General features: G+C 51.2%; 1 protein-coding gene and 1 long non-coding RNA gene across 4 annotated transcripts; one reads left to right on the top strand and one right to left on the bottom strand.

Annotated features, from left to right (window-relative positions):
* Positions 1 to 187: 187 nt before the first annotated feature.
* On the top strand, positions 188 to 21,249 carry BID (BH3 interacting domain death agonist). Of its 3 annotated transcripts, none has more exons than XM_057702677.1 (6): positions 188 to 318; positions 13,378 to 13,439; positions 16,982 to 17,180; positions 19,090 to 19,229; positions 19,956 to 20,168; positions 21,109 to 21,249. In XM_057702677.1, exons 2-6 carry the CDS (start codon positions 13,428 to 13,430, stop codon positions 21,118 to 21,120), a joined length of 576 nt encoding a protein of 191 aa, XP_057558660.1. In that variant the 5' UTR covers positions 188 to 318; positions 13,378 to 13,427; the 3' UTR covers positions 21,121 to 21,249. The 3 variants fall into 3 exon arrangements, with proteins under 3 accessions (XP_057558660.1, XP_057558661.1, XP_057558662.1); XM_057702678.1 differs by lacking the exon at positions 188 to 318 and adding an exon at positions 11,873 to 11,961; XM_057702679.1 differs by lacking the exon at positions 188 to 318 and adding an exon at positions 12,318 to 12,426.
* LOC130833248 (uncharacterized) lies at positions 19,224 to 22,787 on the bottom strand. Its single transcript, XR_009048440.1, has 3 exons — positions 22,661 to 22,787; positions 20,566 to 20,687; positions 19,224 to 19,386 (listed from the first exon to the last, which is right to left on the bottom strand). It is a non-coding gene; the product is annotated as an uncharacterized LOC130833248 (long non-coding RNA).

Raw genomic sequence — 22,787 nt, 5'->3', positions numbered from 1 at the left:
CCTGGTCTCTCGGGCCTCTGTTCTTGCTTCTCCGCGCGCAGCCTCCGGGCACCTGGCGGCGGGGCCAGGAAGCGTGGTCGCCGCCAGGTGGGGATGATGGGATTGGCGCGAGGCCGCGCCGGAGCGGGAGTGGCCGGCAGCGTGGGGGCGGGGCCTCGTGGGGGCGGGGCCGGCAGTGTGGGGCGGGGCCGGAACTACAGGAAGTGGGCGCGCAGCGGCTGCGCGCTTCGCCCCCGGGGACTTCGGCTTTTTCGCGCCTGCCTTCCGCGCCTAGCGCCTCGCGCCTCGCCATCCCGCCGCCTCGCGTCGCGGTGGGAGGTGAGTACCACGCGGCGTCCGCAGTCCCCGCGACCCGGCCGGGCCCTCTGCCCTCGGGGACCCCTCTCTCCGCCCCCGCGCGCTCCGTCCCGCCGCTCCCTCCGCGTAAGGCGGCCGCAGGTCCGGGCCGAGGCAGCTCCCCGGCTCCCGCCTCCCTGGACAAGCTGCCGGCGGCGGAAGTGGGTTGTGGAGTGACTTAGTGACCGGAAACCCTAGGTGGTCCGAGACCCTCAGCAAGCAGGCGGGGCGCGGCGCTTGGGGCGCGTTTCTTTCATCCAGCGAGCCGGACACGCCTCTGGGGTGGGAAGGCCCTCACGGGGGAGGGGGAGGCGTCCCCGGGAGGGGGTGGTCTTCACTGAGGGGGGCCTCACCCCTGAGACACTTTCAGGCGACTGACCCCAGGACATGTCCTTCCTGCGGGTTTTCCCGCTGCCCAGGCTTCCTTCGGCGGCCTCTGCAGGGGCACGTGGTTCTTAATCCCTTCCCACCCATCGGGGCGCAGGGAGGTCGGGGTGGGTGCTCTCCCGGGTCTGGTTCTCTGCCACCCTCGGGCAGACCGTGAGTCCGGGCCCGCGATTCCGCCGGGAACCACTGGTGACGGTTCCTGGAAGAGGATCTGTGCTTGAGCTGGGGGAGGGTGGGAGGAGCCCTCCGGCTGCATGGGCTAAGGTGACTCTAGGAAGGCGCCGCGGGGAAGAGGATGGGGCGGCTTCTGGCCTCCGGCCCCGAGGGAGGAGCGTGGCGAAGAGGAGTAGCCCTTCTGCTGGGGTCCAAAGGCGGGCTTCTCTGGGCTGGGCCCTGGGGCTCCGCGGGACGCCGTGCTGTGTGGTGGGAATGGCGACTGTGGGACAAGGGGATTCAGGCTTTGGAACAAAGAGCTGCCAGAACAGGAGCTGGGTCCTGTTAGTTTTGTCTGAGGAGGTCAGGTCATCTGAGGTGGACTCAGGGATGAATAGGAGCTTGCCAGCAGTGGGGGAGTGCTGGGGGAGGGGGCCCTGCTCCCAGACCTTTGCTGACCCAGGCCTGGATGTGCCACTCACAGTAGATGAGAGTGGCCTGCCCAGGAGCCCGAGCACTGAGCAGGAAGGATGAGGGTGACGGGTCTCCCGGGCAGTGGTCTTGGCCTGGCAGAAGCAGTGAGCGGTATCCCAGCTGTTCTCCGCCTGCTGCATGGGGAGGGTTGGGGCCTGTGTTCTGATCGAGGACCATGTGTTGTGCCGGGGTGCCCAGGACACTGCCTCTGTGCTGTCGGCCCTGAGTCCAGAGCTGTGGCAAGTGCTTCTGTGGCTGTACCTCTGGTGGCTGGGTGTCAGGTGGGGGCTGTGGAGAGAGTGCAGGCCTGGAGTGCCCCAGGCCCCCAGACCAGTCCCCCACCACACTGGGCCTCCTTTGCACAGGATCTGACAGCAGCACCCGGGCTGCTGCACCTGGCTGGGCCCGCAGAGGTCACACATGTGCTCGCCCAAAAACAGGTCTGAAAAAGATGAGCTGTGACACACAGAGCTCACTGTGCTAGAAACACGGGCGGAGAGCTTTGTGTCCGTACAAACGCTGATCAGAAACGGGGAAGCTTGGGTAATCTATGACCCCAGAGCCCTGGCTCTCCCCACAGGGCTGCTTGGGTTCCTGGCTGCTGCCCTGCCTCCCACCCCTGCACCTATTACACCTAGGGAAGTGAGGGGTGAGTGGGGAGGCCCTGGCCTTTCTGCACACACCCTCCCTCCAGGTAGCAGTGGAGGCGGGGTAAGCTTGAGGCGGCCCCAGTGGACCCTCAATGGGGCTTTTCCCCAAGAACCCTCCTGGGGCTCCCAGCCCCCACCCGGACCTGGTCCCTTCCCTCCTTCCTCTCCTCCCTCTTCCTGCCTGTGTTGGGCTAAATGGGGAAGTTTCCAGTGACCAGCAGATGTCATCATCTGGACGCACCACAGACCAGCTGCTTCTGGAGGTTGTGCTGCAAATTCAGTTCTTGGTTGGCTTTTGTGTATTTGTGTCCAGGGTCCTAGAAGCTACCACTTAGACAGCGAGGAAGTGGTTCATTTGCAGTTACCTTCTCCCCTCAGTGACCTGTCAGCTCGGGCTGGGAGGAAACAAGTCCCCTCTGAGTCACAGAGCAGGTTCAAGAGGGGTTGGTTACCTTCAGGCACATGAGTGCCGTGGGGCCTGGGGACCTTCTGCCCTGGAGGAAGGACGTGGTGGCTGGGAGTGGGGCTGCCATGCATGGAGAGAGGCCTCTTCTGGGTCCAGGGCTACAGGTCACCAGAAGGGTCCTGGGGACATCCTTTTCCTCTCTGGCTTTAATGAGAAGGTAGTTCAGTTGGGACAGAGGCCAACCTCGATGCTCTTTAGTGGCCCCCGGGACACCTGGCCCCTGCTGGCCATCTTGCCCCACCCTGTGTGTACAGCTCTCTCAGGGGCTGGAGCAGTGGGAGACTAGCACACAGCACGGGGGTGGGGGTGGGGTGGGGTGCATTTCAAGGGCCTGTGTGAGGGGATGGCTCCTCCCTCTTTATCCCACCCTCCATTGGGGTGCCTTTTTTTTTTAAACCACTTTATTGAGATATTTCACATACCATAAAATTTGCCCATGTAAAGTGGTTTCCAGTATATTCTCAGAGTTGTGCAACCATAACCACAATCTAATTTTAGAGCATCTCAACAGCCCCAAAAGAAACCATACGCATTATCAGTCACCCCACAGTTCTCTTATCCTCACAGCCCTAGGCGACCCTAATCATGTTTTTTCTGTGGATTTGTCTGTTCTGGGAAGTTCATATAAATGGAATCATACAGTCTGTGGTTTTTTTGTGACTAGATTTTTTTTCTCACTCAGCATAATGTTTCAAAGTTCATCCAGTGTTTCAAATTTTATTCATTTTTATGGCCAAGTAATATTCCATTTTATGGATGTACTACATTTTCTTTATCCATTCAGCAGTTGATAGACATTCGGCTTTTGACGGCCTTGAATAACATCACGATGAACATTCGTGTACAAGTTTTTGTGTAGACGTGTGTTTTCATTTCTCTTGTATATATTCATACCTAGGAGTGGAATTGCTGGGTCTTATAACGCTTTAACATTTTGAGGAGCTGCAAAACTTTTCCAAAGTGGCAGCACTATTTTACATTTCCACCCACACCTGTGTGAGGTTCTGGCTTCTCCACATCCTTGCTACCACGTGCTGTTATCCTTTTGATTCTGCCATCCTAGTAAGGGTTGAAGGGGTATCTCCTTGTGGGGTTTTCTCCTTTCTTGTTTCTTTTCTGACTCTCCCTCTCTCTCTCTTTTTTTTGGGGGGGGGGGGCACGCTGCCTGTATATGGCTTGTGGGAATCTTAGTTCCCCGACTGGGGATTGAACCCAGGCCCCAGCAGTGAAAGCACAGAGTCCTAACCATTGGACCGCCAGGGAATTCCCTTTCATTGTTTTGACTAGCATTTCTGTGGTGGTTAATGATGTTGAGCATCTTTTCATGTGCCTGTTGACCATTTGTATATCTTTGGAGCTTATTAAAATCTTTTGCCCAATTTTTAATTGGGTTTTTTTTATTGTTGTTATGAGAATTCTTTATATATTCTGGATACAAGTCCCTTATCTGATAAATGACTCACAAGCATTTTTTCCCATTCTGTGGGTTTTTTCACTGATCGTGTCCTTTGAATCACAAAAGTTTTTAATTTTCAAGAAGTCCAGTTTATTTTTCTCTTGTATGTCTTGTTCTTTTGGTGTTGTATCTAAGAAATCACTGCCTCACCCAAGGTCATAAAGTTTTATTTCTTTGTTCTCTTCTGAGAGGTTTTTTTTTTCTTTTCTTTTTTTTTAAATGGTTTTAGTCCTTATATTTAGGTCTGTTTTCTATTTTGAGTTAATTTTTGTATATGATATGAGGTAAGGGCCAGAATTCATGCTTTTGCTCCTGTAATACCCAGTTGTCTTAGCAGCATTTGTTGAAAAGCCTATTCTTTACCCTGATCTTGGCCTCTTTGTGAGAGGTCAGTGAACCACAGGTATTAGAGTTTATTTGTGGACTATTTCTGGTCCATTGATCTATGATGTTATCCTTTGCCAGTACCGCATTGTCTCCATTACTGTAGCTCAGTCATAAGTTTTGGGGAGTGTGAGTCCATCAACTCTGTCCTTTTTTACAGTGGCTATTCTGTGCCCCTTGCATTTCCTTATGAAAGAGGAACCATTTGTCACTTTCTGCAAAAAGCTAGCCGGGAGCTTGAGGGGAATTGTGTTGAGTCTGTGGGTGTTTGGGGAGTGCCACCAGCACTTAAAGCCTCTCAGTTGATCTCAGTGTGTGCAGCCAGGGTTGAAAACCAGTGGTTCCCAGGCCTTGGAGATGGAGGGGGAGGACCGAGTAGTGGAACGAGCCATTGGGGTTTCTGAAGATGTGCCCAGTTTCTGTGGGGAGGCCTGAGGGGCAGGGAGCTCAGCACAAAGAGAGGCAGAGGGACTGCGTCCCACACTCCAGCCTCTGTCCTGGCAATCCAGGGGGCTAGTGGCTGGGAGTGAGGCTGCAGTATGTTCTGCGTGAGCGGCAGCTCCCACCCCGCCACGAGTCGTGAGAAGGAACCCCTGTGGACACTGCCCTGGGCCTTCGCAGCTGTGCGTTGACCCCTTCTTACGTGACCTCAGTGGAACTGGCAGCCGCCTTAGAAATCTACGTTATCTAGAAACCGGTTGTATCATCTTAGTATTCCTTCACTAATTAATGAGCTAAATAAAATCTTGGACATGTGTTCATTTTATCGTTTTGTATTTGTATTTTGGTTGGCAGTTTGGGAGTCATCCCTGAACGTGTGCCTGGTGAGTCTCAGTCCCCAGAGGCCACGTCTCAGGGCTGGTGGAACAGCCCCTTCTGTCCTGACTGGCTGGATTTGGGGTTTGCGCACATGGACCAGTTACTCGGTTGGTGGCCTCACTGGCTGTGGTCCTTGTGGGCAGGTGTTGAAGGTCTGCTCTGTGTGGAACAGGCGGGGACAGAGAATCCAGGTGGTCAGAAGGTGGTTTGTGTCCTTGGTCTTTTATGAGCTCAGTTCAGAATTTTGTGCCACCACAGAGTACTACTCCTTGACATCTGGACCCATGAGCCTTTGTGTTTCTGTGTTTACTCTTGACCTGGCACTAAAGTTGTAGGATCAATGCCATGTGCTCTGTGTGTGTCTGTGATTCAGAGAGGCCTTTGCCTCTCCGTGTGTGAATGTGGGAAACATTTTTTTCATCACTGGGGACTTAGGTTGTGAAGTGTCTTAAATTGGAGGAACTCTGTTCTCATTTGCTTGTGGACCTAAATAAATGCTTATATAAATCAAATATTTCTAAAATTTCCAGAAAATCAGGTAATCTCATTTCTAACGACTGAAATGCATTAGACTTAAAAAATTTAAAGTGCACAGAAGCAGACTCAGAAATGTTCTAAGAATACAGGTTCATTAAACAGGCTCACAGATACAGAGAACAAACCAGTGGTTACCAGTGAGAGAGAGAAGCAGGGAGGGGATTAAGAGGTACAAACTACTATGTATAAGATAAATAAGCTACAAGGATAATATTGTACACCACAGGGAATATAGCCAGTATTTTACAGTAAGTATAAATGAGTGTAACCTTTAAAAACTGTGAATCACTGTGTTGTATACCTGTAACATATAATATTGTACATCAACTATATCTCAATTAAAAAAAGCGTATAGGTTCACATAATTAAGATAAATCTTTGGCAAATGAGAATAAATTAATAATTTGGGGTTTTAAAAAGCTGTGTATTTTCTCTGATTTATCAGTATTATACTTAATATTGATTATATGTAATAATCAATATAATATTGATATAATACATTTCATTCTAATTGGTTTTCTCCAAAACTTGTACAGGTTTATTTATCAAATCCATTAATATATTAGTCTTACATAATGTTTAAAGTTATGAGAAATGTAAATTTGTTTTCAACTAAATTGAATAGAATTCTGGCAATGTTTTTATTTTAACAGTATTCCAAGGCACAGCTTGGACACACATTAAATTGAGTTAATGACGGCAATCATTATCTACCTAGGTAATTTCTAAATAAGACAGGATACTGAAGCATTGGGTACCAGGTGTAATTTTAAGTGTTTTCAATGTACTCAGGAGACTCTTTCTCTTCGGCTGGTGTCACTGAGTGTGTCTGAACTGTGTGACACCCAGGCAGCTGGTTCTCTGAAATAGAGTCAGTCACTTGGGTTAAGAGTTGTAATTAAAATGGATGTTGTATATATGCTTTTATTTTCAAAAAACTGTTGTATATATGCTTTTATTTTCAAGGAAAAGGGGTAGTTTTTTTTTTTTTCCTTCAGACTTTTTGGTCTCTTAAGACTCTTACACATAAAAATTACTGAAGACTGAAAATCTTTTGATTTAAGTGGGTTTTATCTGTTTTCTGTGTGAGAAAGTAAAACTGGAGAAAATTTTTAAATATTGTTGATTTGTTTGAAAATATCAATGCCCATTGCTTGTTTTTTGTTTTCTGGTTTTTTAATTAATTTATTTATTTTTAGGCTGCATTGGGTCTTTGTTGCTGCGCGCGGCTTTCTCTAGTTGTGGTGCGTGGGCTTTTCATTGCAGTGGCTTCTCTTGTTTCGGAGCACGGGCTCTAGGCGCATGGGCTTCAGTAGTTGTGGCACGTGGGCTCAGTAGTTGTGGTACACAGGCTTAGTTGCTCCATGGCATGTGGGATCTTCCCAGACCGGAGGTCGAACCCTTGTCCCCTGCATTGGTAGACGAATTCTTAACCACTGTGCTACCAGGGAAGCCCCTCCATTGTTTGTTAACATAAATTTAAAAAAAAACTGTATTTTACAAAACAATGTTTTTAGTTAGAACATCGTTTCATATTTTTGCAAATCTCTTAGATGTCTGAGTCTGAGAAGAAGCAGTGAAATCTCACAATTTTAGCAAAGTTTGCTTGTTTCAGTGGTCTTGCCTTTACTGTCAAAACAAAAAAATTCTTTTTTCTTTTGGCCACACCACATAGCTTGCGGGATCTTAGTTCCCCAACCAGGGATCAAACCCAAGACCCCCTGCAGTGAAAGTGCAGAGTCCTAACCACTACACCGCCAGGGAAGTCCTGAAAATAATAATTTTTGATGCTGTATGTTTTAAGGGGAACAACAGCCCCACGAAGAACAAAGGTTGATCACTTATGAGGATCTTAGTTTTGTTCATTGATAACCACATCCTGTTTCTCAGGCATCAATGACCCCATCTTAAGTGCTCAGGTGGACTCTGACAGCACTTACAAAGGTTGGACCCTGAATGCAGAAAAAAATGTTTTCAAGATATCTTTTACACCTAAAACTATCATTGAGACTTCCCAGAGTGCCCCTGGAGAATCCCAAAGGCTGTTTACCTCATAAAAAGAGAGCGATTAGACAATTAGATTTGTTTGTAGTGTTACTTTTGTAAGGCTTCCTTGGTTACATACTCATATAAATGTTTCAGAAACTGCATGCTATATGGGGACGCCTTTATTCCCAGGAGAAACACTGATCACATTTGTTACATGCTGTACCCCAAAAGAGAAGGACTGCCTTCCATTCTGATGTTGGTTAGAGAAATACATGAATCACCCCTGGCAGCCTCGAGCCTCTGGGGATGACTTGGGGCTTTTTGCGTGTATCCTCAGCAGAGGACAGAATCAGAGCCTTGTGGAAAGGACTGTACCAGGCACTTTATACTAGTGATACTTCAGGAACGGGTTTTTGTGCTTTCCTGGCTTCAACAACTCAGAGCTTCACCCAGAGCGTGTTGGGGGTTCTAGGCTCTTCTGGATGCAGGTGGTGTGGACCCAGCCGCTGGGACCCACAGACCAAGGCGGGAAACTGGTGGTTTGCTTGGAATATTGCTGACTTTTTTGTTTGGCTGCATTGGGTCTTCGTTGCTGCGCACAGGCTTTCTCCAGTTGCGGCAAGAGTGGGCTACTCTTCGTTGTGGTGCGTGAGCTTCTCACTGCAGTGACTTCTCTTATTGTGGAGCACAGGCTCTAGGCACGAGCGCTCTCAAGTGTGTGGGCTTAGTTGCCCCGTAGCATGTGAGATCTTAGTTCCCGGACCGGGGTGGAACCCTGCGTCAGAAGGCAGATTAACTACTGGACCACCAGGGAAGTCCCCTACTGCTCTAGTTTCTGTGGATAATTTATCTATCTATCTATCTACCTATCTCTCTCTCTCTCTCTCTCTCTCTCTCTCTCTATCTGTCTAGATCTCCTAAATCATGTCCTAGTAAATTATGTAGTCTTAAGATTTCCAGGCATCCCAGTGTCAACTTTTCCATGCTTCTGCTGCCAATAGGAAAGGTCTGAGTTGGCCAAAAAGTTCATTTGGGTTTTTCCTTAAGATGTTTCGGAAAACCCAGATGAACTTTTTGGCCAACCCAGTATCTAAACCATTCCTGAAAGATGGCTAATCTGTGTGTGAAAAATGTGTCTGGGAAATATTATGTATAAGTAGCCAAGTTCATCTTTTTCTAAGATTTTCCTGATTTGTGAGATGACTGCCGTCCTGTGGGAGGTATCGAGGCTGTGGGGGACAGTGAGTGGACGGGGCAGGGAGACGCAGATGCTGTTCTGAGTTCACGCAAAATTCCCTGTTTCCAAGGTATTTCTTTGCTAAGCTGTATGTTTCCACAGTTGTGTCTGCACCCTCTCTGGTTTGCAGAGAGGGGAGGAAAGAGGGAAAATTCGTTTTAATCTAGAGAAGAAGAGGCATCTGATAACTAAGGTCTAGAGGAAGGGAAGGAACTGTAGATAAAAAGTACTGTCAGAATATTTTGATGGGGTTAGAGGAGAAGGTGGAATGAAAAATTATGGGCCCATCTGACAGGAATTGAGGTATAGAATGCTCTTGCTTTTTTCCTCTCTTGTCTAGTCATGCCTTTCCAAGTGACCAACAGCACTGCTTTGATGGTTACAAAAAGCAGCTGAGGCTCAATCCCCATCAGCGCAAGCTCTGGTCCAAACAGTAGACTGAACAATTTCTGTTTTCTAGATACACAAGGAAACTTTCTTTCTTAAACTGTCCGTAACCCATAAAAACTTGGTACACGGAAATGATAACTGGTTCTTCCGGACAGAATTCTTGGTAAGTCTTCTCATTTTGTGTGGTGGTACAGTTATTTGCATAGGCTCAAAAAGAAGAATCTGTGGAGGTTTTTCCAGACTTTTTTTATTGTGGTAAAATAGATGTAAAATTTTACCGTTTTAATCATTTCAAGCGTACAGCTTGATGGCATTAATAGGAGTTAATAGTTTTCTAGAAAACAGGCATCATTTCTCGTATAAGTGGAGCCAGATGCTGTGTGTCCTTCTGCGTTGGGCTTGTTTCATTGGGTGTAACGTCCTCACGGTTCCTCCACGTTGTTGCAGGTGCCAGAATTTCCTTCTTCTTCTTTTTTTAAAATAGGTTCTTTATTAAATTTTTTTAATTTTTTTTATTTTTATTTATTGGCTGTGTTGGGTCTTCGTTGCTGTGTGCGGGCTTTCTGTAGTTGTGGTGAGTGGGGGCTACTCTTTTTTGCAGTACACAGGCTTCTCACTGCAGTGGCTTCTCTTGTTGCAGAGCACGGGCTCTAGGGTGCACAGGCTTCAGCAGTTGTGGCACACTGGCTCAGTAGTTGTGGCTCGCAGGCTCTATAGTACAAGCTCAGTAGTTGCGGTACACAGGTTTAGTTGCTCTGCAGCGTGTGGAATCTTCCTGGACCAGGGCTCAAACCCGTGTCACAGGTGGCTTCTTAACCACTGCACAGCCAGGAAAGTCCCAAAATTCCTTCTTTTTGTGTATATGTGCTAAAACATACATAAAAATTTCCATTGTAACCATTTCTGAATGTCCACCTGCACTGAGGTGCCACCACCCTGCCGTTCTCTCCAGAACCTTTGTCTTCCAGCCCCTGTCCCAGGCCAGTAGTCCACTTTCAGAGAAGTGGACGCACGGAGCAGCTGCCCTTGTGTGTCTGGCTCATGTCACTTGACACAGGGTCCTTAAGCTCCTCCCTGTGCAGCAGGTGCCAGGATGTCTTTCTTTTTGAGGCTGAACGAGACTCACTGTGTAATGGACATCCTGTGTCCGTCCACTTACCTGTGGGTGGACGTTTGCGTTGTCTCCACCTGTGCTGTTGTGAGTGGCACATCCAGGAGGATGGGTGTGCAAATACCTGCTTTCGCTTCTTCTGTACACTACCCGGAAGCAGAATTACTAGAGCAAATGGTAATTCTGTGTACAATTTTTTTGAGAAACTGCCTACCATTCTTTTTACCAGGATGTAGTAAATTGGACAAATTGAGAGCCTTCCTCAGAATGTCCTGTTTCTGAATGATGCTCGTGTGATTGACTGTGGTATGCCACTTGTCACACAGCTGAGCTGCCTTTTTGGGAGCAAAGCCTGCAGAGCCCCCCAGGAAAGCCAGTCTGGCCCTGGGGTCCCCGCCCACCATGGTGGGAAGCTCGCTTCCGGTGGGCCAGGGAACCTGAGATTACTGGGGACCCGAGTAAGAGAGGCCAGGACTGAATATACAAGTGGGTAAGGGCAGAGCAGCCTGCCCGGCCCCGCCCCGCCCCACCCCGTAGGGACCAGCCCGGGAAGTCAGGTCAGACTGCTCTCTGGGACAGTCCAGGAAGCTAAAAATAACTTCAGGACTCGCTCGATACCCGACAGCCTCCAACTTGGGACCGACAGAGAGGACACCAGCGCACAGGGAGCCGCAGCCAGTGGGGGCCCCCGGCTCCCCCCACGGCTTCCTCTGCCTGCCTCGGAGCCTCTGCTGCGCTCAGGGTCTGGGCCAGCGGCCCCTGTCCCCCCGGCTGGGCTTCCTTTTCTCCACAGACGAGTTTCGCATGTTTGGAGGAGCTGCAGGTGGAGCCTGGGGATTTGCCTGGCTTGGCTCCTGCCCTCAGGGTGGCAGAGTCCAGCCTGAGCTCCTGGTGAGAATTTCCGGACAGAAGGTGATCTTGTGGCCTTAGTAGTTGTTTAATCTAAATTGGCAAGAGAAACATAGGAGGCCTGGCTGGTTGATTAGCATTCTTGTGAGACCCGTCCTCTGTGTGTCAAAGTATCATCTTTGAGATCATTACCAGGCAGAGACTGTCAGGAAATCTCTGAACGACTCTGAAATGGGCAAAAAGCCTGGATGTTCTGGCCAGCTCACTGTTTCTGGTTTTGTCTTTGAGCTATTTTATGCCTCCGTAAGTTGCAGAAAACGACTGCTGATGCAGGTGATGTGTCCGTAGAAATGCAGATGCTCTGCCACAGGTGCTTGTGGGTGAGGGTCTCTTCAAGTGGTTTTAACATTTCTGTTTTCCCCATAAATGAGTTACATAAAATCTTCAATAAGTGTTATTTCAGAAGGAAAAAAAGGAAATCCCCTTTCTCCACACCCACTTTTTCTGAGGACGACCCCGGGGCCCAACCATCCTGCAGTGGTGCTTTCTCCTGTGGCTCCATCCGGTCTGGGCAGCACTGGTGCTCTGCTCTGACTCCACATCTTTATAAACAGAGGGAGAGCTACAAAGACACACGTGCGCAGCTGACCCTCGGACAACATGGGTTTGAACTCCATGGGCCCCACTTCTGTGGTCGGTGGAATTTGAGAATGCAGATCACAGGTATAACTAAATTCTGTGCCCACTGATCCCCAGCGTTGTTCAAGAGTCACTTCTATAAAGGCATTAAGACATCTTGTGAAAATATCTGTCGAGGCGGGAAATGACCACAGTGTCAGTGATGTGGACGTGGATCAAGGTTGTGGGCGGAAGGGGGGGAAGGGGGAGTCTGGGCAGAAGGCAGATTTTGTGTGAGTTATGCCTGGATGGCGGCCTCCCCACGGGTTTCTGAAGCCAGTTCCTGCTAGCACACGTAGAGGCCAAGGCTGTGACTATGGACGTGGTTCGGCTTCTGCGACCTTTCCCCCAGGGGCCTGTTCTGTTGGCTCTGTCTGCAGCTCTGCCTCCTGCCCTGAAGACCTGTGGAGGCCCCGAGCCAGGTCCTGCTGCTTCCATCTGTCCACGTTCACTTGAGTCCTTTGCAGCCTCCACAGCCCCCCGGCCCCAGGCAGGCTCTTCCAGCTCCAGGTGGGCGGCCTGGGGATGCAGGACCCCCGAGGTCCCCGCGTGCCCTCCTCACTGCTCTGGCTTTGCTGCCTCCCCTCGGGTGGGAGCCTCACCCTTTGTCCCTGAAGATAAGGTGGTTGTCTTTCGTGTTGTTTTTACCTCCTGTGTATTTAGGAACCATATGGAATTGCCAAATTTGACTGTTTTTGCCCTACAAAAGGACCAGTTCATTGGGTTTAGCCGAATCCTGTGTGTAAACACACACACACTGGTGCATACATTTTAACACAGGATTATCTTATTGCGACTGCTCTGCAGAAACGTGTCTGTTTGGACATCTCTACGTACGATACACACAGAACTCTTATTCTTTTATATTTTCCATGATGGGGGCATAATGTTTTAAAACTCTGTCTGCTTAGTTGTTTATGCCGGGTTATTTAGTGTGGAATTATATGCCATTCAGAAGCCTTAATCTTCTGTGTGATTGTCAAATACACTTTCTTTTTCTTTATACACATCTTTCTGTAGAAGACTGGTCTTTCCTGCGCTGCAGCCATGTGGCCTTGGGCCTGGCCGTGCCTCGTTTTCTCACCCCTGTGGTGCTCTGGGGCTACAGCTGGGGAGGGTTGGCAGGGAGAGTTGTGATGGGGCCATGGGAGTAACATGACGGGTCCCTGGAAACATCCAGGTGTTTCTCGTGGAGAAAGCCCAGTGCTCAAAGTATTGTATTTCCTTAGAAAGAGTTCGGGAACAGACGACCCTTTGTGCCTGGCCAGTGAGCTCAGGGTGGGGGGTTGGACCTGAGGTTGGGGGTCTCAGTTACAAGGAAATGGAGGTCTGAGGCCTGGGTCGTGCACCATTGACGGGCAAGGGGAGCAGGGCCCAGGCAATTCCCTGTCCTTCCCCAGGGGTCCTGGAGGGCGTGTCCCTGTGGAGCCCCGCACCCACCACGTGTGTGTCCTCTTCCAGGCTGCCGACCCGCACCCCTGTGAGCCAGAGCCCGCGAGGCTGCCTGGGCCATGGATTCGAAGGTCAGACGGACGGTGGTCCTGGGGGAAGGCCTGCGGGGGTGGGGGTGGGGGCTGCAGAAGGAGCCTCTCGTCCCCTCAGGGCTTCTGCCTGCTCCTGTGCCCTGTTACTCCCAAGGAGGCTTCCCAAGAGTCACCCGAGGTCACATGGCCTGTCCCCTGCCTGGCAGGTTGGGGCCTAGACGGCGCCTTGTACTTTGAGAGAGTTTAGAAGAGAAAGTGGCAGCCTGGCCCAGCAGAAGCTCTTATTCACCTCCTTCCTGTCTTCGTCAGGTTGTGTGGTGTCTTTGGGTGCCCAGCCCAGGGCCCTTCCGTGTCCCCACCAGCCTTGCGGGGGTGGCCTCGGGACTGAGAACTTACTTGGTTGGTGAGCTCGGGCAGGTTTCTGAATCTCTAAGCAGACAGCGCCTGGGGGCTCGGTGTGTGCTTTTCAAACATCCCTCTGCAGGCTGCTCAGGAGAAACAGCTACTTGAGCAGAATTTCGGCAGCTGTCCTCGTGCGCTTCTCCTGACGACAGTGCGGAAGGCGGGGTACACGCGCTCCCAGGGCTTTGCTTTCCCTTTTTTCCCTTCAAGCTGAGAAAACCAAGACACAGGAATGCCCAGCAGCTTCCTCTTCCCCTCCCCACATCAGGATTTTCATCCTGTTATAGATTTTTCTGACTTTTTTCCTTTGATTTTGTTTCCAGGGTTTTTTTTGTTTTGTTTTTTTAATTACAGTAAAATATACATAGCATAAAATTTACTGTTTTAACCGTTTTTAAGTGTTCAGCTCAGTGCCGTTAAGTGCATTCACGTTGCCGTGCCACCACCACTGCCCCCTCCCTCAGCCCCATTGTCCACACTTTGGGGACCACACAGATGAGAGGGGTGGAGCAGTGCATGTCCCTGTGGCTGGCTTATTTCCCTGAGCATAATGGCTTGGTTTAGGTTTTTTTAACTTGGTACTGTTCATCCATACTGTGCCATTCTTCTTTGATGTTTTTTGATATTTAGAAAAACAAAGAAAATAAGTGAGATTGGTGTTGGGTTTTTGTTTTGTTTAATTTTTTTGGTGCTGTTTTCTTCAGGTTTGGACACCAGAATTAGTCTAGTTTATCACATACATCAGACAGCTTTCCATCATTTTCTCTGTACTGGGACTGATTTTATAGCACAAGAGTTATTTTTGCCTCCTCTAGATCAAGTTTGTAATATGTCCAGGAAGATTTCCTAAGGCTTGATCATTCTCTTAACATTTTTTTTCCTGTGGTCTAAAAGGGTAAACAACTATCAAACTTTCCACCTTCTGAGACATTCATTTCAGCTTTTATCACTAGTCCATCCCTGACATGTCACCAGCTTTGCTTGTTCTTGGTGTTAAATGCAGTCAGTCTTCTGGGCCTGCTGCCTGTTGGGGGGTCCGGTCCAGCCTGTTCTTGACATGCTCAGAATGGAGTCTGTCCCCACGCTTCCCAATCGGCTGGCGCTAAACGCTTGGCCAGGGCCTGCAGCCTCTAACATGGGATGCTGTCCTTCCCGCCTGGTGGGAACGGCAGAAGTCACTAATCCTAGGTTTGATACCTGGCCTGGCGTAGTTGGTGGCAACCACTGCTGCGCACCCAGACGTCAGACCCTGTCTACTAACCTCTCGACAAAGGAAGGCCTGGCAGATGGCTGATTTAGTTTCCTGGGGCTGCGGCAACGAAACCCCACCGACTGGGTATTTCCCCTGCAGCATTCTGAGATCAGGGTGTCGCAGGGTTGATTCCTCCAGGGGCTTTGAGGAGAGTCTGCTGTGGCCTCTCCAGGTGTCCAGTGGTGCTCGGCCCTGCAGCGCCAGCCCCTCTGCACTGGTGTTCCTGTGTGGTATTTGTGAATCTGCCCCTTTCTCTTGTAAAGACACCAGTCATGGGATTAGGGCCTCCATCCAGGATGACCTGGCCTTAAGGTGACATTTGCAAAGACCCCATTTCCAAACAGGGTCCTGCTCTCAAGTCCTGGGGGTCAGTACCTGGGCCTTTCTCTGGGGGGCACGGTTCAGCCACAGCCCTGCCTCAGCCCCCCTTTTATCCCTACCAGGACACCTCCTGAGGCAGAGGAAGCCGTTCCTGAGTTTCTCAGCTGCCTTGTGCCACTGGCCTCACTGTAGATTTAATATAGTACACCTGTTACATACATTTTCCCCTTCATGAGTAATTCTGGAGAAGTAAAGGGTGAATAGCAATACATAAGCACCTTATTTTATACATTTTATTTAAGACAATTTGCCCTCTAAAAACTGTCCCCTAAAAGTCTTATGATTTTTTTCTTTTTTTAAATTATTTATTGGCTGTGTTGGGTCTTTGTTGCTGCTTCTCTTGTGTAGCACAGGCTTTGGCTTGCGGCTTCAGTAGCTGTGGCACATGGGCTCAGTAGTTGTGCTGCACAGGCTTCGCTGCTCTGCAGTATGTGGGATCTTCCTGGACCAGGGCTTGAACCTGTGTCCCCTGCATTGGCAGGCAGATTCTTAAGCACTGCGCCACCAGAGATGTCCCTGATTTTTCTAATCAGATTGTTTTTCAGAAATTTTTTCTTTTTTAATTTACCATTTTAAGCTTTTTTTTTGAACTTTATTATTTTTTGGCTGTGTTGGGTCTTTGTTGCTGTGTGGGGGCTTTTTCTAGTTGTGGCGAGCAGGGGCTGCTCTTTGTTGCAGTGCACAGGCTTCTCATTGTGGTAGCTTCTCTTGTTGCAGAGCACAGGCTCTACAGCACAGGCTCAGTAATTGTGGCACACGGGCTTAGTTGCTCCGCGGCACGTGGGATCTTCTGAGACCAGGGATTAAACCGGTGTCCCCCACTGGCGCGTGGATTCTTAACCACTGTACTACCAGGGATGTCCCTCTAATATTTTCTAATGAAAAGTATTACGGACTTAGAAGTAAATTTTACCTGAACCTTCATTTTCTCCTCGTGACCTCTTCCAGCCCAGGCTGTGTTCTGCATGTGTTGATCTGGGTGGCTCTCGGCACCCCTAACCTCTCACAATGCCCTCTCATCCCAGGTCGGGGGTGACCTGAGCACACCTGGCCCTGCTCTGCACGTGCTCTTCTTGTTGCCATGTGCAGTGGCCCTCCTGGTTCCCCCAGTGCCACTTGTGAGCTTGGCAAGGGGCTTACCCACCTGAGGTCAGCCAGGCCTGCCCTTGCTGGTGTTGTCTGTAGTCACTATTGCCTAGGGTGTATTTATTGAAAATCTGCTTTTGCACAACACCATCCTGGGCCCACAAAGGAGATGATGGAAGAGGAAGAGCTTCTAAGTACTGGATGCACAGCCAGTGAGCGTGGGCTCAGATTGGTAAAAGATACGTGGGACCTGGCACAAGCGTGTGGAGCAAGGATGGCACCTAAACGTGTACCTGCCTGACCTCCCTTCCCTGGAGGCGTACCACCTGATCGGGGCAGGTGGATTGGAGCTTCCTCGGCATCTGCAGGAGGCGCTGTGGAGTGGCCCCTGCCCACTGGGAGGGTGTTTGGGCCCGGGTGCCCGGCCCAGGACCACATGCCCACAGGCCTTTCCTCTCAGGTCAGCAACGGCGCCAGCCTCCAGGATGAGCGTACCACAAACCTGCTCGTGTTCAGCTTCCTCCAGAGCTGCTCCCACTCCAGCTTCCACAGAGAGCTGGAGGCGCTGGGCCACGAGCTGTCTGTGCACACGGCCCAGGATGATGAGCTGCAGACGGACGGCAACAGGTGCAGCCGCCTCGAGGGGGCGGCGGAGACAGGTAAGTGCCGAGCTAGCATCTGCGGCCCAGAGCCGAGCTTTGGGGCCTTCATGCTGGAAGGGCCTTTGGGTTCAGGTCCACCCTGTGTCCAGTGGAGGCGGCCTGCTGAGTCTGCTCAGATGAAACCCACTTGGTTTCCTGAGGATTCTTTGGATCTGTGCAGCCCCCACATGCTACTTCTGTGTGTGTCATGGCCGTGACGATCTACCTGGTCACCAGGATGATGGGCACCCGGGGCTCTTTCCTCAGGCCAGGCCATCCTCCGTGGGCGCAGACTCTAGGCTTGCGTCCTGTCGTCCCAGCCTCAGCTTTTTCCACCAGTGCCGCCTCCACGGAGGCCGCTGGGAGCTGACAACCTGACGTCTGGGAGCCCCTCTGGATGTGGGCTGGGAACAGCGCACCCTGGGGCTCCGTGAGGAACTTTCTCAAGTTCTTACACCAGCCTGTTCTTGGGAGGGAGGCTCCAAGGTGTTCCTGATGACCCCGGGAGGCCTGGACTGGAGTCTGCCAGGTAGGGGGAGGTTACTGCCCTCTCATGGCCCCTCTGGCCTCTGGGCCTCCAGCTGTCTTAACTCTGGTGGCCAGGGATGTGGCATTAGCCAGGGTTGCCTTGGGCCACCTTTGGGAAGAGTAGGAAGGTATGGGAGCAGGAGTGGCTTTGTCGTCGGGGCTGCTATACCTGGCGGCCCGTCTACACCAGCACCCCCCCTTAGAACGTGGAGCCTAACGGGACGCACAGGGCAGGGGCCAGGGTGGGCCCTCAGGTAGGAAACTGGCATGTGTGTCAGGAGCCTGACGAGGTTTGGAAGCAAAAGGCAGAACAGAGGCCTGGCTGCCACTTGTTGGTGAATTTGTTTGCTCAGCTGGACTGGGAGGAGGTGGGAGAGCAGGGGTGTCAGGGGCTGTGGAGAAGGTGGCGGGGGGGTGGGGGGGGGGAATCAGGAAAGTGCATGGTGCCGGCCCTGGGGAGGGTGGGGAGGGGGACAGCGATAGCTGGAGCAAACACGGGGGTCACAGCAGGGGGGTGGGGACGTGGCCCCTAGCAGAGGTGGGTGGTTGGGAGGAGGTTTCAAGGAGAGGAGGGCTATGGGGGCTACATGGACACATCTCAGGGCTACAGCCAGGCCCACAAAAGTCTGAGGGCCCAGGGCTGTGCAGGCACTGTCGGCAGGTTCCACCAACCTCAGGCTGGAAATACTTCAGGGGAAAATTCCAAAAAGTTCCCCCAAGCAAGACTTGAATGTGCTGTGCGCAGGCATCATTAAATTAGGTGGAGGTGATCGTGTGAGGGACGCCAGCCCCCTGGAGTTAGTGAGCTGCCCATGGGGGTCCGGGTGCAGACCAGAAGGCAAGGCACACGGACACCCTGGTTTCCCTATGCGTGTAGACGTTATGTGTACGCTACGCGGTGGCATGTCGTGTGCAGTAGTGCTGGCTTAGTGGCATTCATGCCTTAATTAAAAAGTACTTCATGGCTACGTTAACCATCCTGAGCTTGCAGCAAGTCACAGCAGTGACGTCACAGGTCACCATACAAATATGTCATGAAAAAGTTTGAAATATTGGGAGAATTACTAAAATGTGACACAAAGTGAGGAAATGCTGTTGGAAAAGTGCTGCCACACCTTCCATCTGCGTGACAGGTGGGGGGTGGGCTGGAGGCGGCGGTGCCACCGCGGGGCTGATGGTGGGGAGGATGAGGACAGCGAGGGCGTGCTGTGTTGTGGGGTTGGGGCGGGGCGCGCAGCGGGTCACTCAGCGCCCCCCACCCCGTGCACGGTGCTGTGTTCTAAGCTGGAAACACCAGCACCCCCAGGAAGCTTTTGTTCAGATGTGTCCAAGAAGGAACCTGGAGCAGGAGGAGGGTGTGGGTGGAGCATCGTATGAATCCATCTCGTCTGCACATTAGATTCTGAAAGTCAAGAAGCAGCGGTCCGGGACATCGCCAGGCACCTCGCCCAGATTGGGGACAGCATAGAGAGCAGCATCCACCCGGGGCTGGTGGCCGGCCTGGCCGCACAGTTCAGGAACAGGAGCCTGTCGGAGGAGGTGAGTGAGACACCCACAGCGGCCGTTCAGGCGGTTAGCACGCAGGGTCTGTCCTCTGCCTCCTGGCAGGCAGAGGAGCTGGCACAGTTCGTCACAGAAGTTGGCGAGAGGACTAGCCTGGTGAACTGTCTCTCGGAAGAACTAAGTCACTTGGCATCTGAAAACAAACCTTAAGTCAGACTCAAGAGTTTGGGGACAAAACCCGCCCAAAGATTAACCAGATGGATGTGACTCCTCCTGCAACAACATGTTCCACTCCTCTGACTGCCGAGGCCACATGGGCCCTGAGACCTAGAAACACCCTTGTGCTGGGCCCAGCCCACTGAGCCTTCTGCCTCTGGAGAGGCCCGTCTGCTCAGAGCGCCTCCCTCTGAGCTTCACTGGCCAGCGTGGGTCAGACACAGGCCACTGGTGCCATTCTCGCTGCCACGTGTTGGCGTGTGGAAGGTCCTTTCAGGTCTGGTGGTCCACAGAGGCCTCTCCTGGCAGGCGGTCTCCATCCCCTCCCTGCACCCGTGTGCTGGGCCCAGACCCCTGGGTGGTGACTGATCTTGATCTAGGGTACCTCTGAGCAGACGAGGACCTGCCAGGTGCGGGGGGTGGGCTCGCCTGCCCTTGGCTTTGCCTCCGTCTCTCCTCCTGCCTCCTCAGCTTTATGGCACTTCCCTCCCCCCCCCCAACCGAGAGAAGTGCGTGGTAACTGCATCTCTGCTTCCACCCATGCAGGACAGAAGGCGGTGCCTGGTGGCCGTGCTGGAGCAGCTTATGCGGCCCTACCCTGCAGACGTGGACCGCGAGAAGACCCTGCTCCTGCTGACCATGCTCGTGGCCAAAAAGGTGGTCGACCACTCGCCAGCCTTGCTCCGAGACGTCTTTTGCACCACAGTGACCTTCATCAATCAGAACCTGCTCGCCTACGTGCGGAACTTAGTCCGAAACGTAAGAGCCAGTGGTGGCAGCTCCTTAGCATTTTGCTAACCTGTCTTGGTCTCCGCCTCTCCCCACCTCGGCCTATTCTGAGCTCTGGGACCCTCGCTGCAGGGCTGCCTGCTGGGAGCAGACCCCAGGGAAGGTGGTCACGGCCCTTCCTGCTCAAGAGGAAAGGCTTGGTTCTATGCCCATGAGTCCCGCAATCTCTGAAACAAGCTGCTGTCACAAGGCGGCAGAGGCCGACTGTGCACCCTTCACAGGCTTGTGAGAGCCGCTGGGGGCAGGGCAGGGGGGTGGGGGGGACAGGAGAGAGGGGCCGGCGGGGCGCATGCTGGGCTTCCCCACTCTGCTCTCTGCCTCACCTTGTCACAAAATGAGTATAATTTAAATTAAAATGCATGCTTACCAAGGAGGATGAGCTGTCAAAAGTGGGTAGAAAATGCACACATCTGTTCTCCACCCACGATGTTAGAAATTCTGGTGCTTCAGCTTCACAGACCAACTGGAAGGGAAGTGGATGTACCTTACCTGTAAATTTGAAAATACTGGTGTTTGGGATTCTGTGTCGGGAAGCATTGCTCAGGCACGTGATCCTCAATATGTTCTGATGAGCCTTAAAAGCGTTCTCTCTGCGTGGCCTTCAGTTACACGAGCATTTAAAAACCGGACGGAAATATAAACCCCACCTCGTTGTGAAACCAGGCTGAACTGCTGGAAGGAGATAAGCCTTTGTTAATAGCTTCCAGACCCTGTGGGGCTGAAACAGAACCTTGGTCTGGTCCTCAGACCCACTGAGATGCCTCTTGGCGCCATAAGTGACTTGGTGAAAGCTGTGTTTGCAAAGCCCCAGCTGCACTTCTGCTGCTTGTGGCCCTAGAGGCGCAGGTACGGGGTCCTGGCTCGGAAGGGAGACCAACTAACCCCTGCTTTTGTCCTTTCTTTTATCCAGGAGATGGACTGAATGGACGACTCAGCAGAGCACAACTGGTTAAAACTTGACACGGTGACAGCAGTGTAGCTGCCTCCACAGAGCTGGAGCCTCAGCCATTTAAACACGCTCAGAGAAGACAGGAGATGACAGCTATGTCTCACCATTTTAGAGCTGGGAACCGTTCAGGGATCTCTGCATTAATGTACTTGAATGAAAACGTTCACATGCACGCATGAATGTTTCACATCATCTACATCCATCCACATGCTGTGCCTTTTACCTAATGTCCACTGGAAAGGTCCCCACCTGAAAATCACATCTAAAAGTAGATCATGACTTCCCTGGCGGTCCAGTGGTTAGGACTCTGCACTTCCGCTGCCGGGGCCCAGGTGTGATCCCTGGTCAGGAACTAAGATCCCACAAGCTGCACGGCGCAGCCAGAAAGTAAAAAATAAAAAAGAACAAAGTAAAAGCAGATTGACAAATAAAAGAAGAACAAGAACACACTTAATGGGTTTTTTTGTTGTTGTTTAAAAAAGAAAAAACCCACTTGGGATGTCCCTGGTGGTCCAGTGGTTAAGACTTCGCCTTCCACTGCAGGGGACCCAGGCTCAGTCCCTGGTTGGGGAACTAAGATCCTACATGCCATGTGGTACAAAAAAAAAAAAAAAAGTGCAACCTTGGGGGTGGTCTTACCACAGGCAGTGCCGTGTCTGAAGGGAACCAGGGGTTGGAGAGGGGATGCACAAACCTCTTTACAAGTGAAAAATTCTCCTTGAAATAGGGACACCTTCATACTAAGGAAGTGCAGTCTTCCTGTTTAAAAACCAAGCAGCATGGGACTTCCCTAGTGGCGCAGTGGTTGAGAATCCGCCTGCCAACATGGATTTGATCGCTGGTCCGGGAGGATTCCACATGCCATGGAGCAACTAACCCCATGCACCACAACTACTGAGCCTGTGCTCTAGAGCCCACAAGCCCAAGTGCCGCAGCTACTGCGGCTTGCATGCCTAGACCATGTGCTCCACAACAAAGAGGAGCCACTGTAATAAGCCTGTACACCGCAATGAAGAGTAGCCCCGCTCACCACAACCAGAGAAAACAAGCAGCACAGAGGTTCTGGACTCAAACAATAGGAAAAATCAGGCCTCAAAATGTGTCTGACTTTTTTCACTTTGACTTCCTTTTACTTGGGTCAAGAACCACATGCAGTTAAAAGGTGTGGAAGAGATTTCAAGGCCCATGTCAACCAGTTTCCAAAATCGTGTAATTAAATGCACCCTTTTCTCTTTCCAAGAAATGAAGGTTTTGATAAAAATTTTAAGCTGCTGGAGAATCTGCTGCACTTGTCCCATGGGGAAAGGCTGGCTGTGAATAATCTTACACTTCCATCTTCTAGCCATGCCCCCGGCTCATTCGTGCCTATGAAACTGCTTATGGAGAGAACAGGTTTCTAGGCATGGAAGATGAAAGAACAGACTTAAAAATTCAGCATTTGGGGTGGTTCCCTTTTCTAGGGACACAGTCAGAATACAAGTACTAACAAAAGCAATCACTTGGGGGCACTTACCTTTAGAAATAGCACAGCCCAGTCTGTTCTCAGCGGTAGGCTTTTCCTAGGACTGGGTCTGCATCCAAGTGTGATGGTGGGTGCGGGTCCAGATCTCACATCACCAGGAACAGAAACACCCTTGTTA

The sequence above is a fragment of the Hippopotamus amphibius genome, chromosome 12 (assembly GCF_030028045.1).
Source record: "Hippopotamus amphibius kiboko isolate mHipAmp2 chromosome 12, mHipAmp2.hap2, whole genome shotgun sequence".
Classification (NCBI taxonomy): domain Eukaryota; kingdom Metazoa; phylum Chordata; class Mammalia; order Artiodactyla; family Hippopotamidae; genus Hippopotamus; species Hippopotamus amphibius.
Note: the sequence above shows the minus strand (reverse complement) of the source record. Positions and strands in the feature narration are given on the sequence as shown.

Bases quoted from the DNA above. Each gene is read 5' to 3' on its own strand.
- BID (XM_057702677.1), top strand. The intron at 17,181-19,089 runs GTAAGTGCCGAG...TCTGCACATTAG, and splicing joins CGAGGGGGCGGCGGAGACAG to ATTCTGAAAGTCAAGAAGCA. The intron at 19,230-19,955 runs GTGAGTGAGACA...CCACCCATGCAG, and splicing joins ACAGGAGCCTGTCGGAGGAG to GACAGAAGGCGGTGCCTGGT.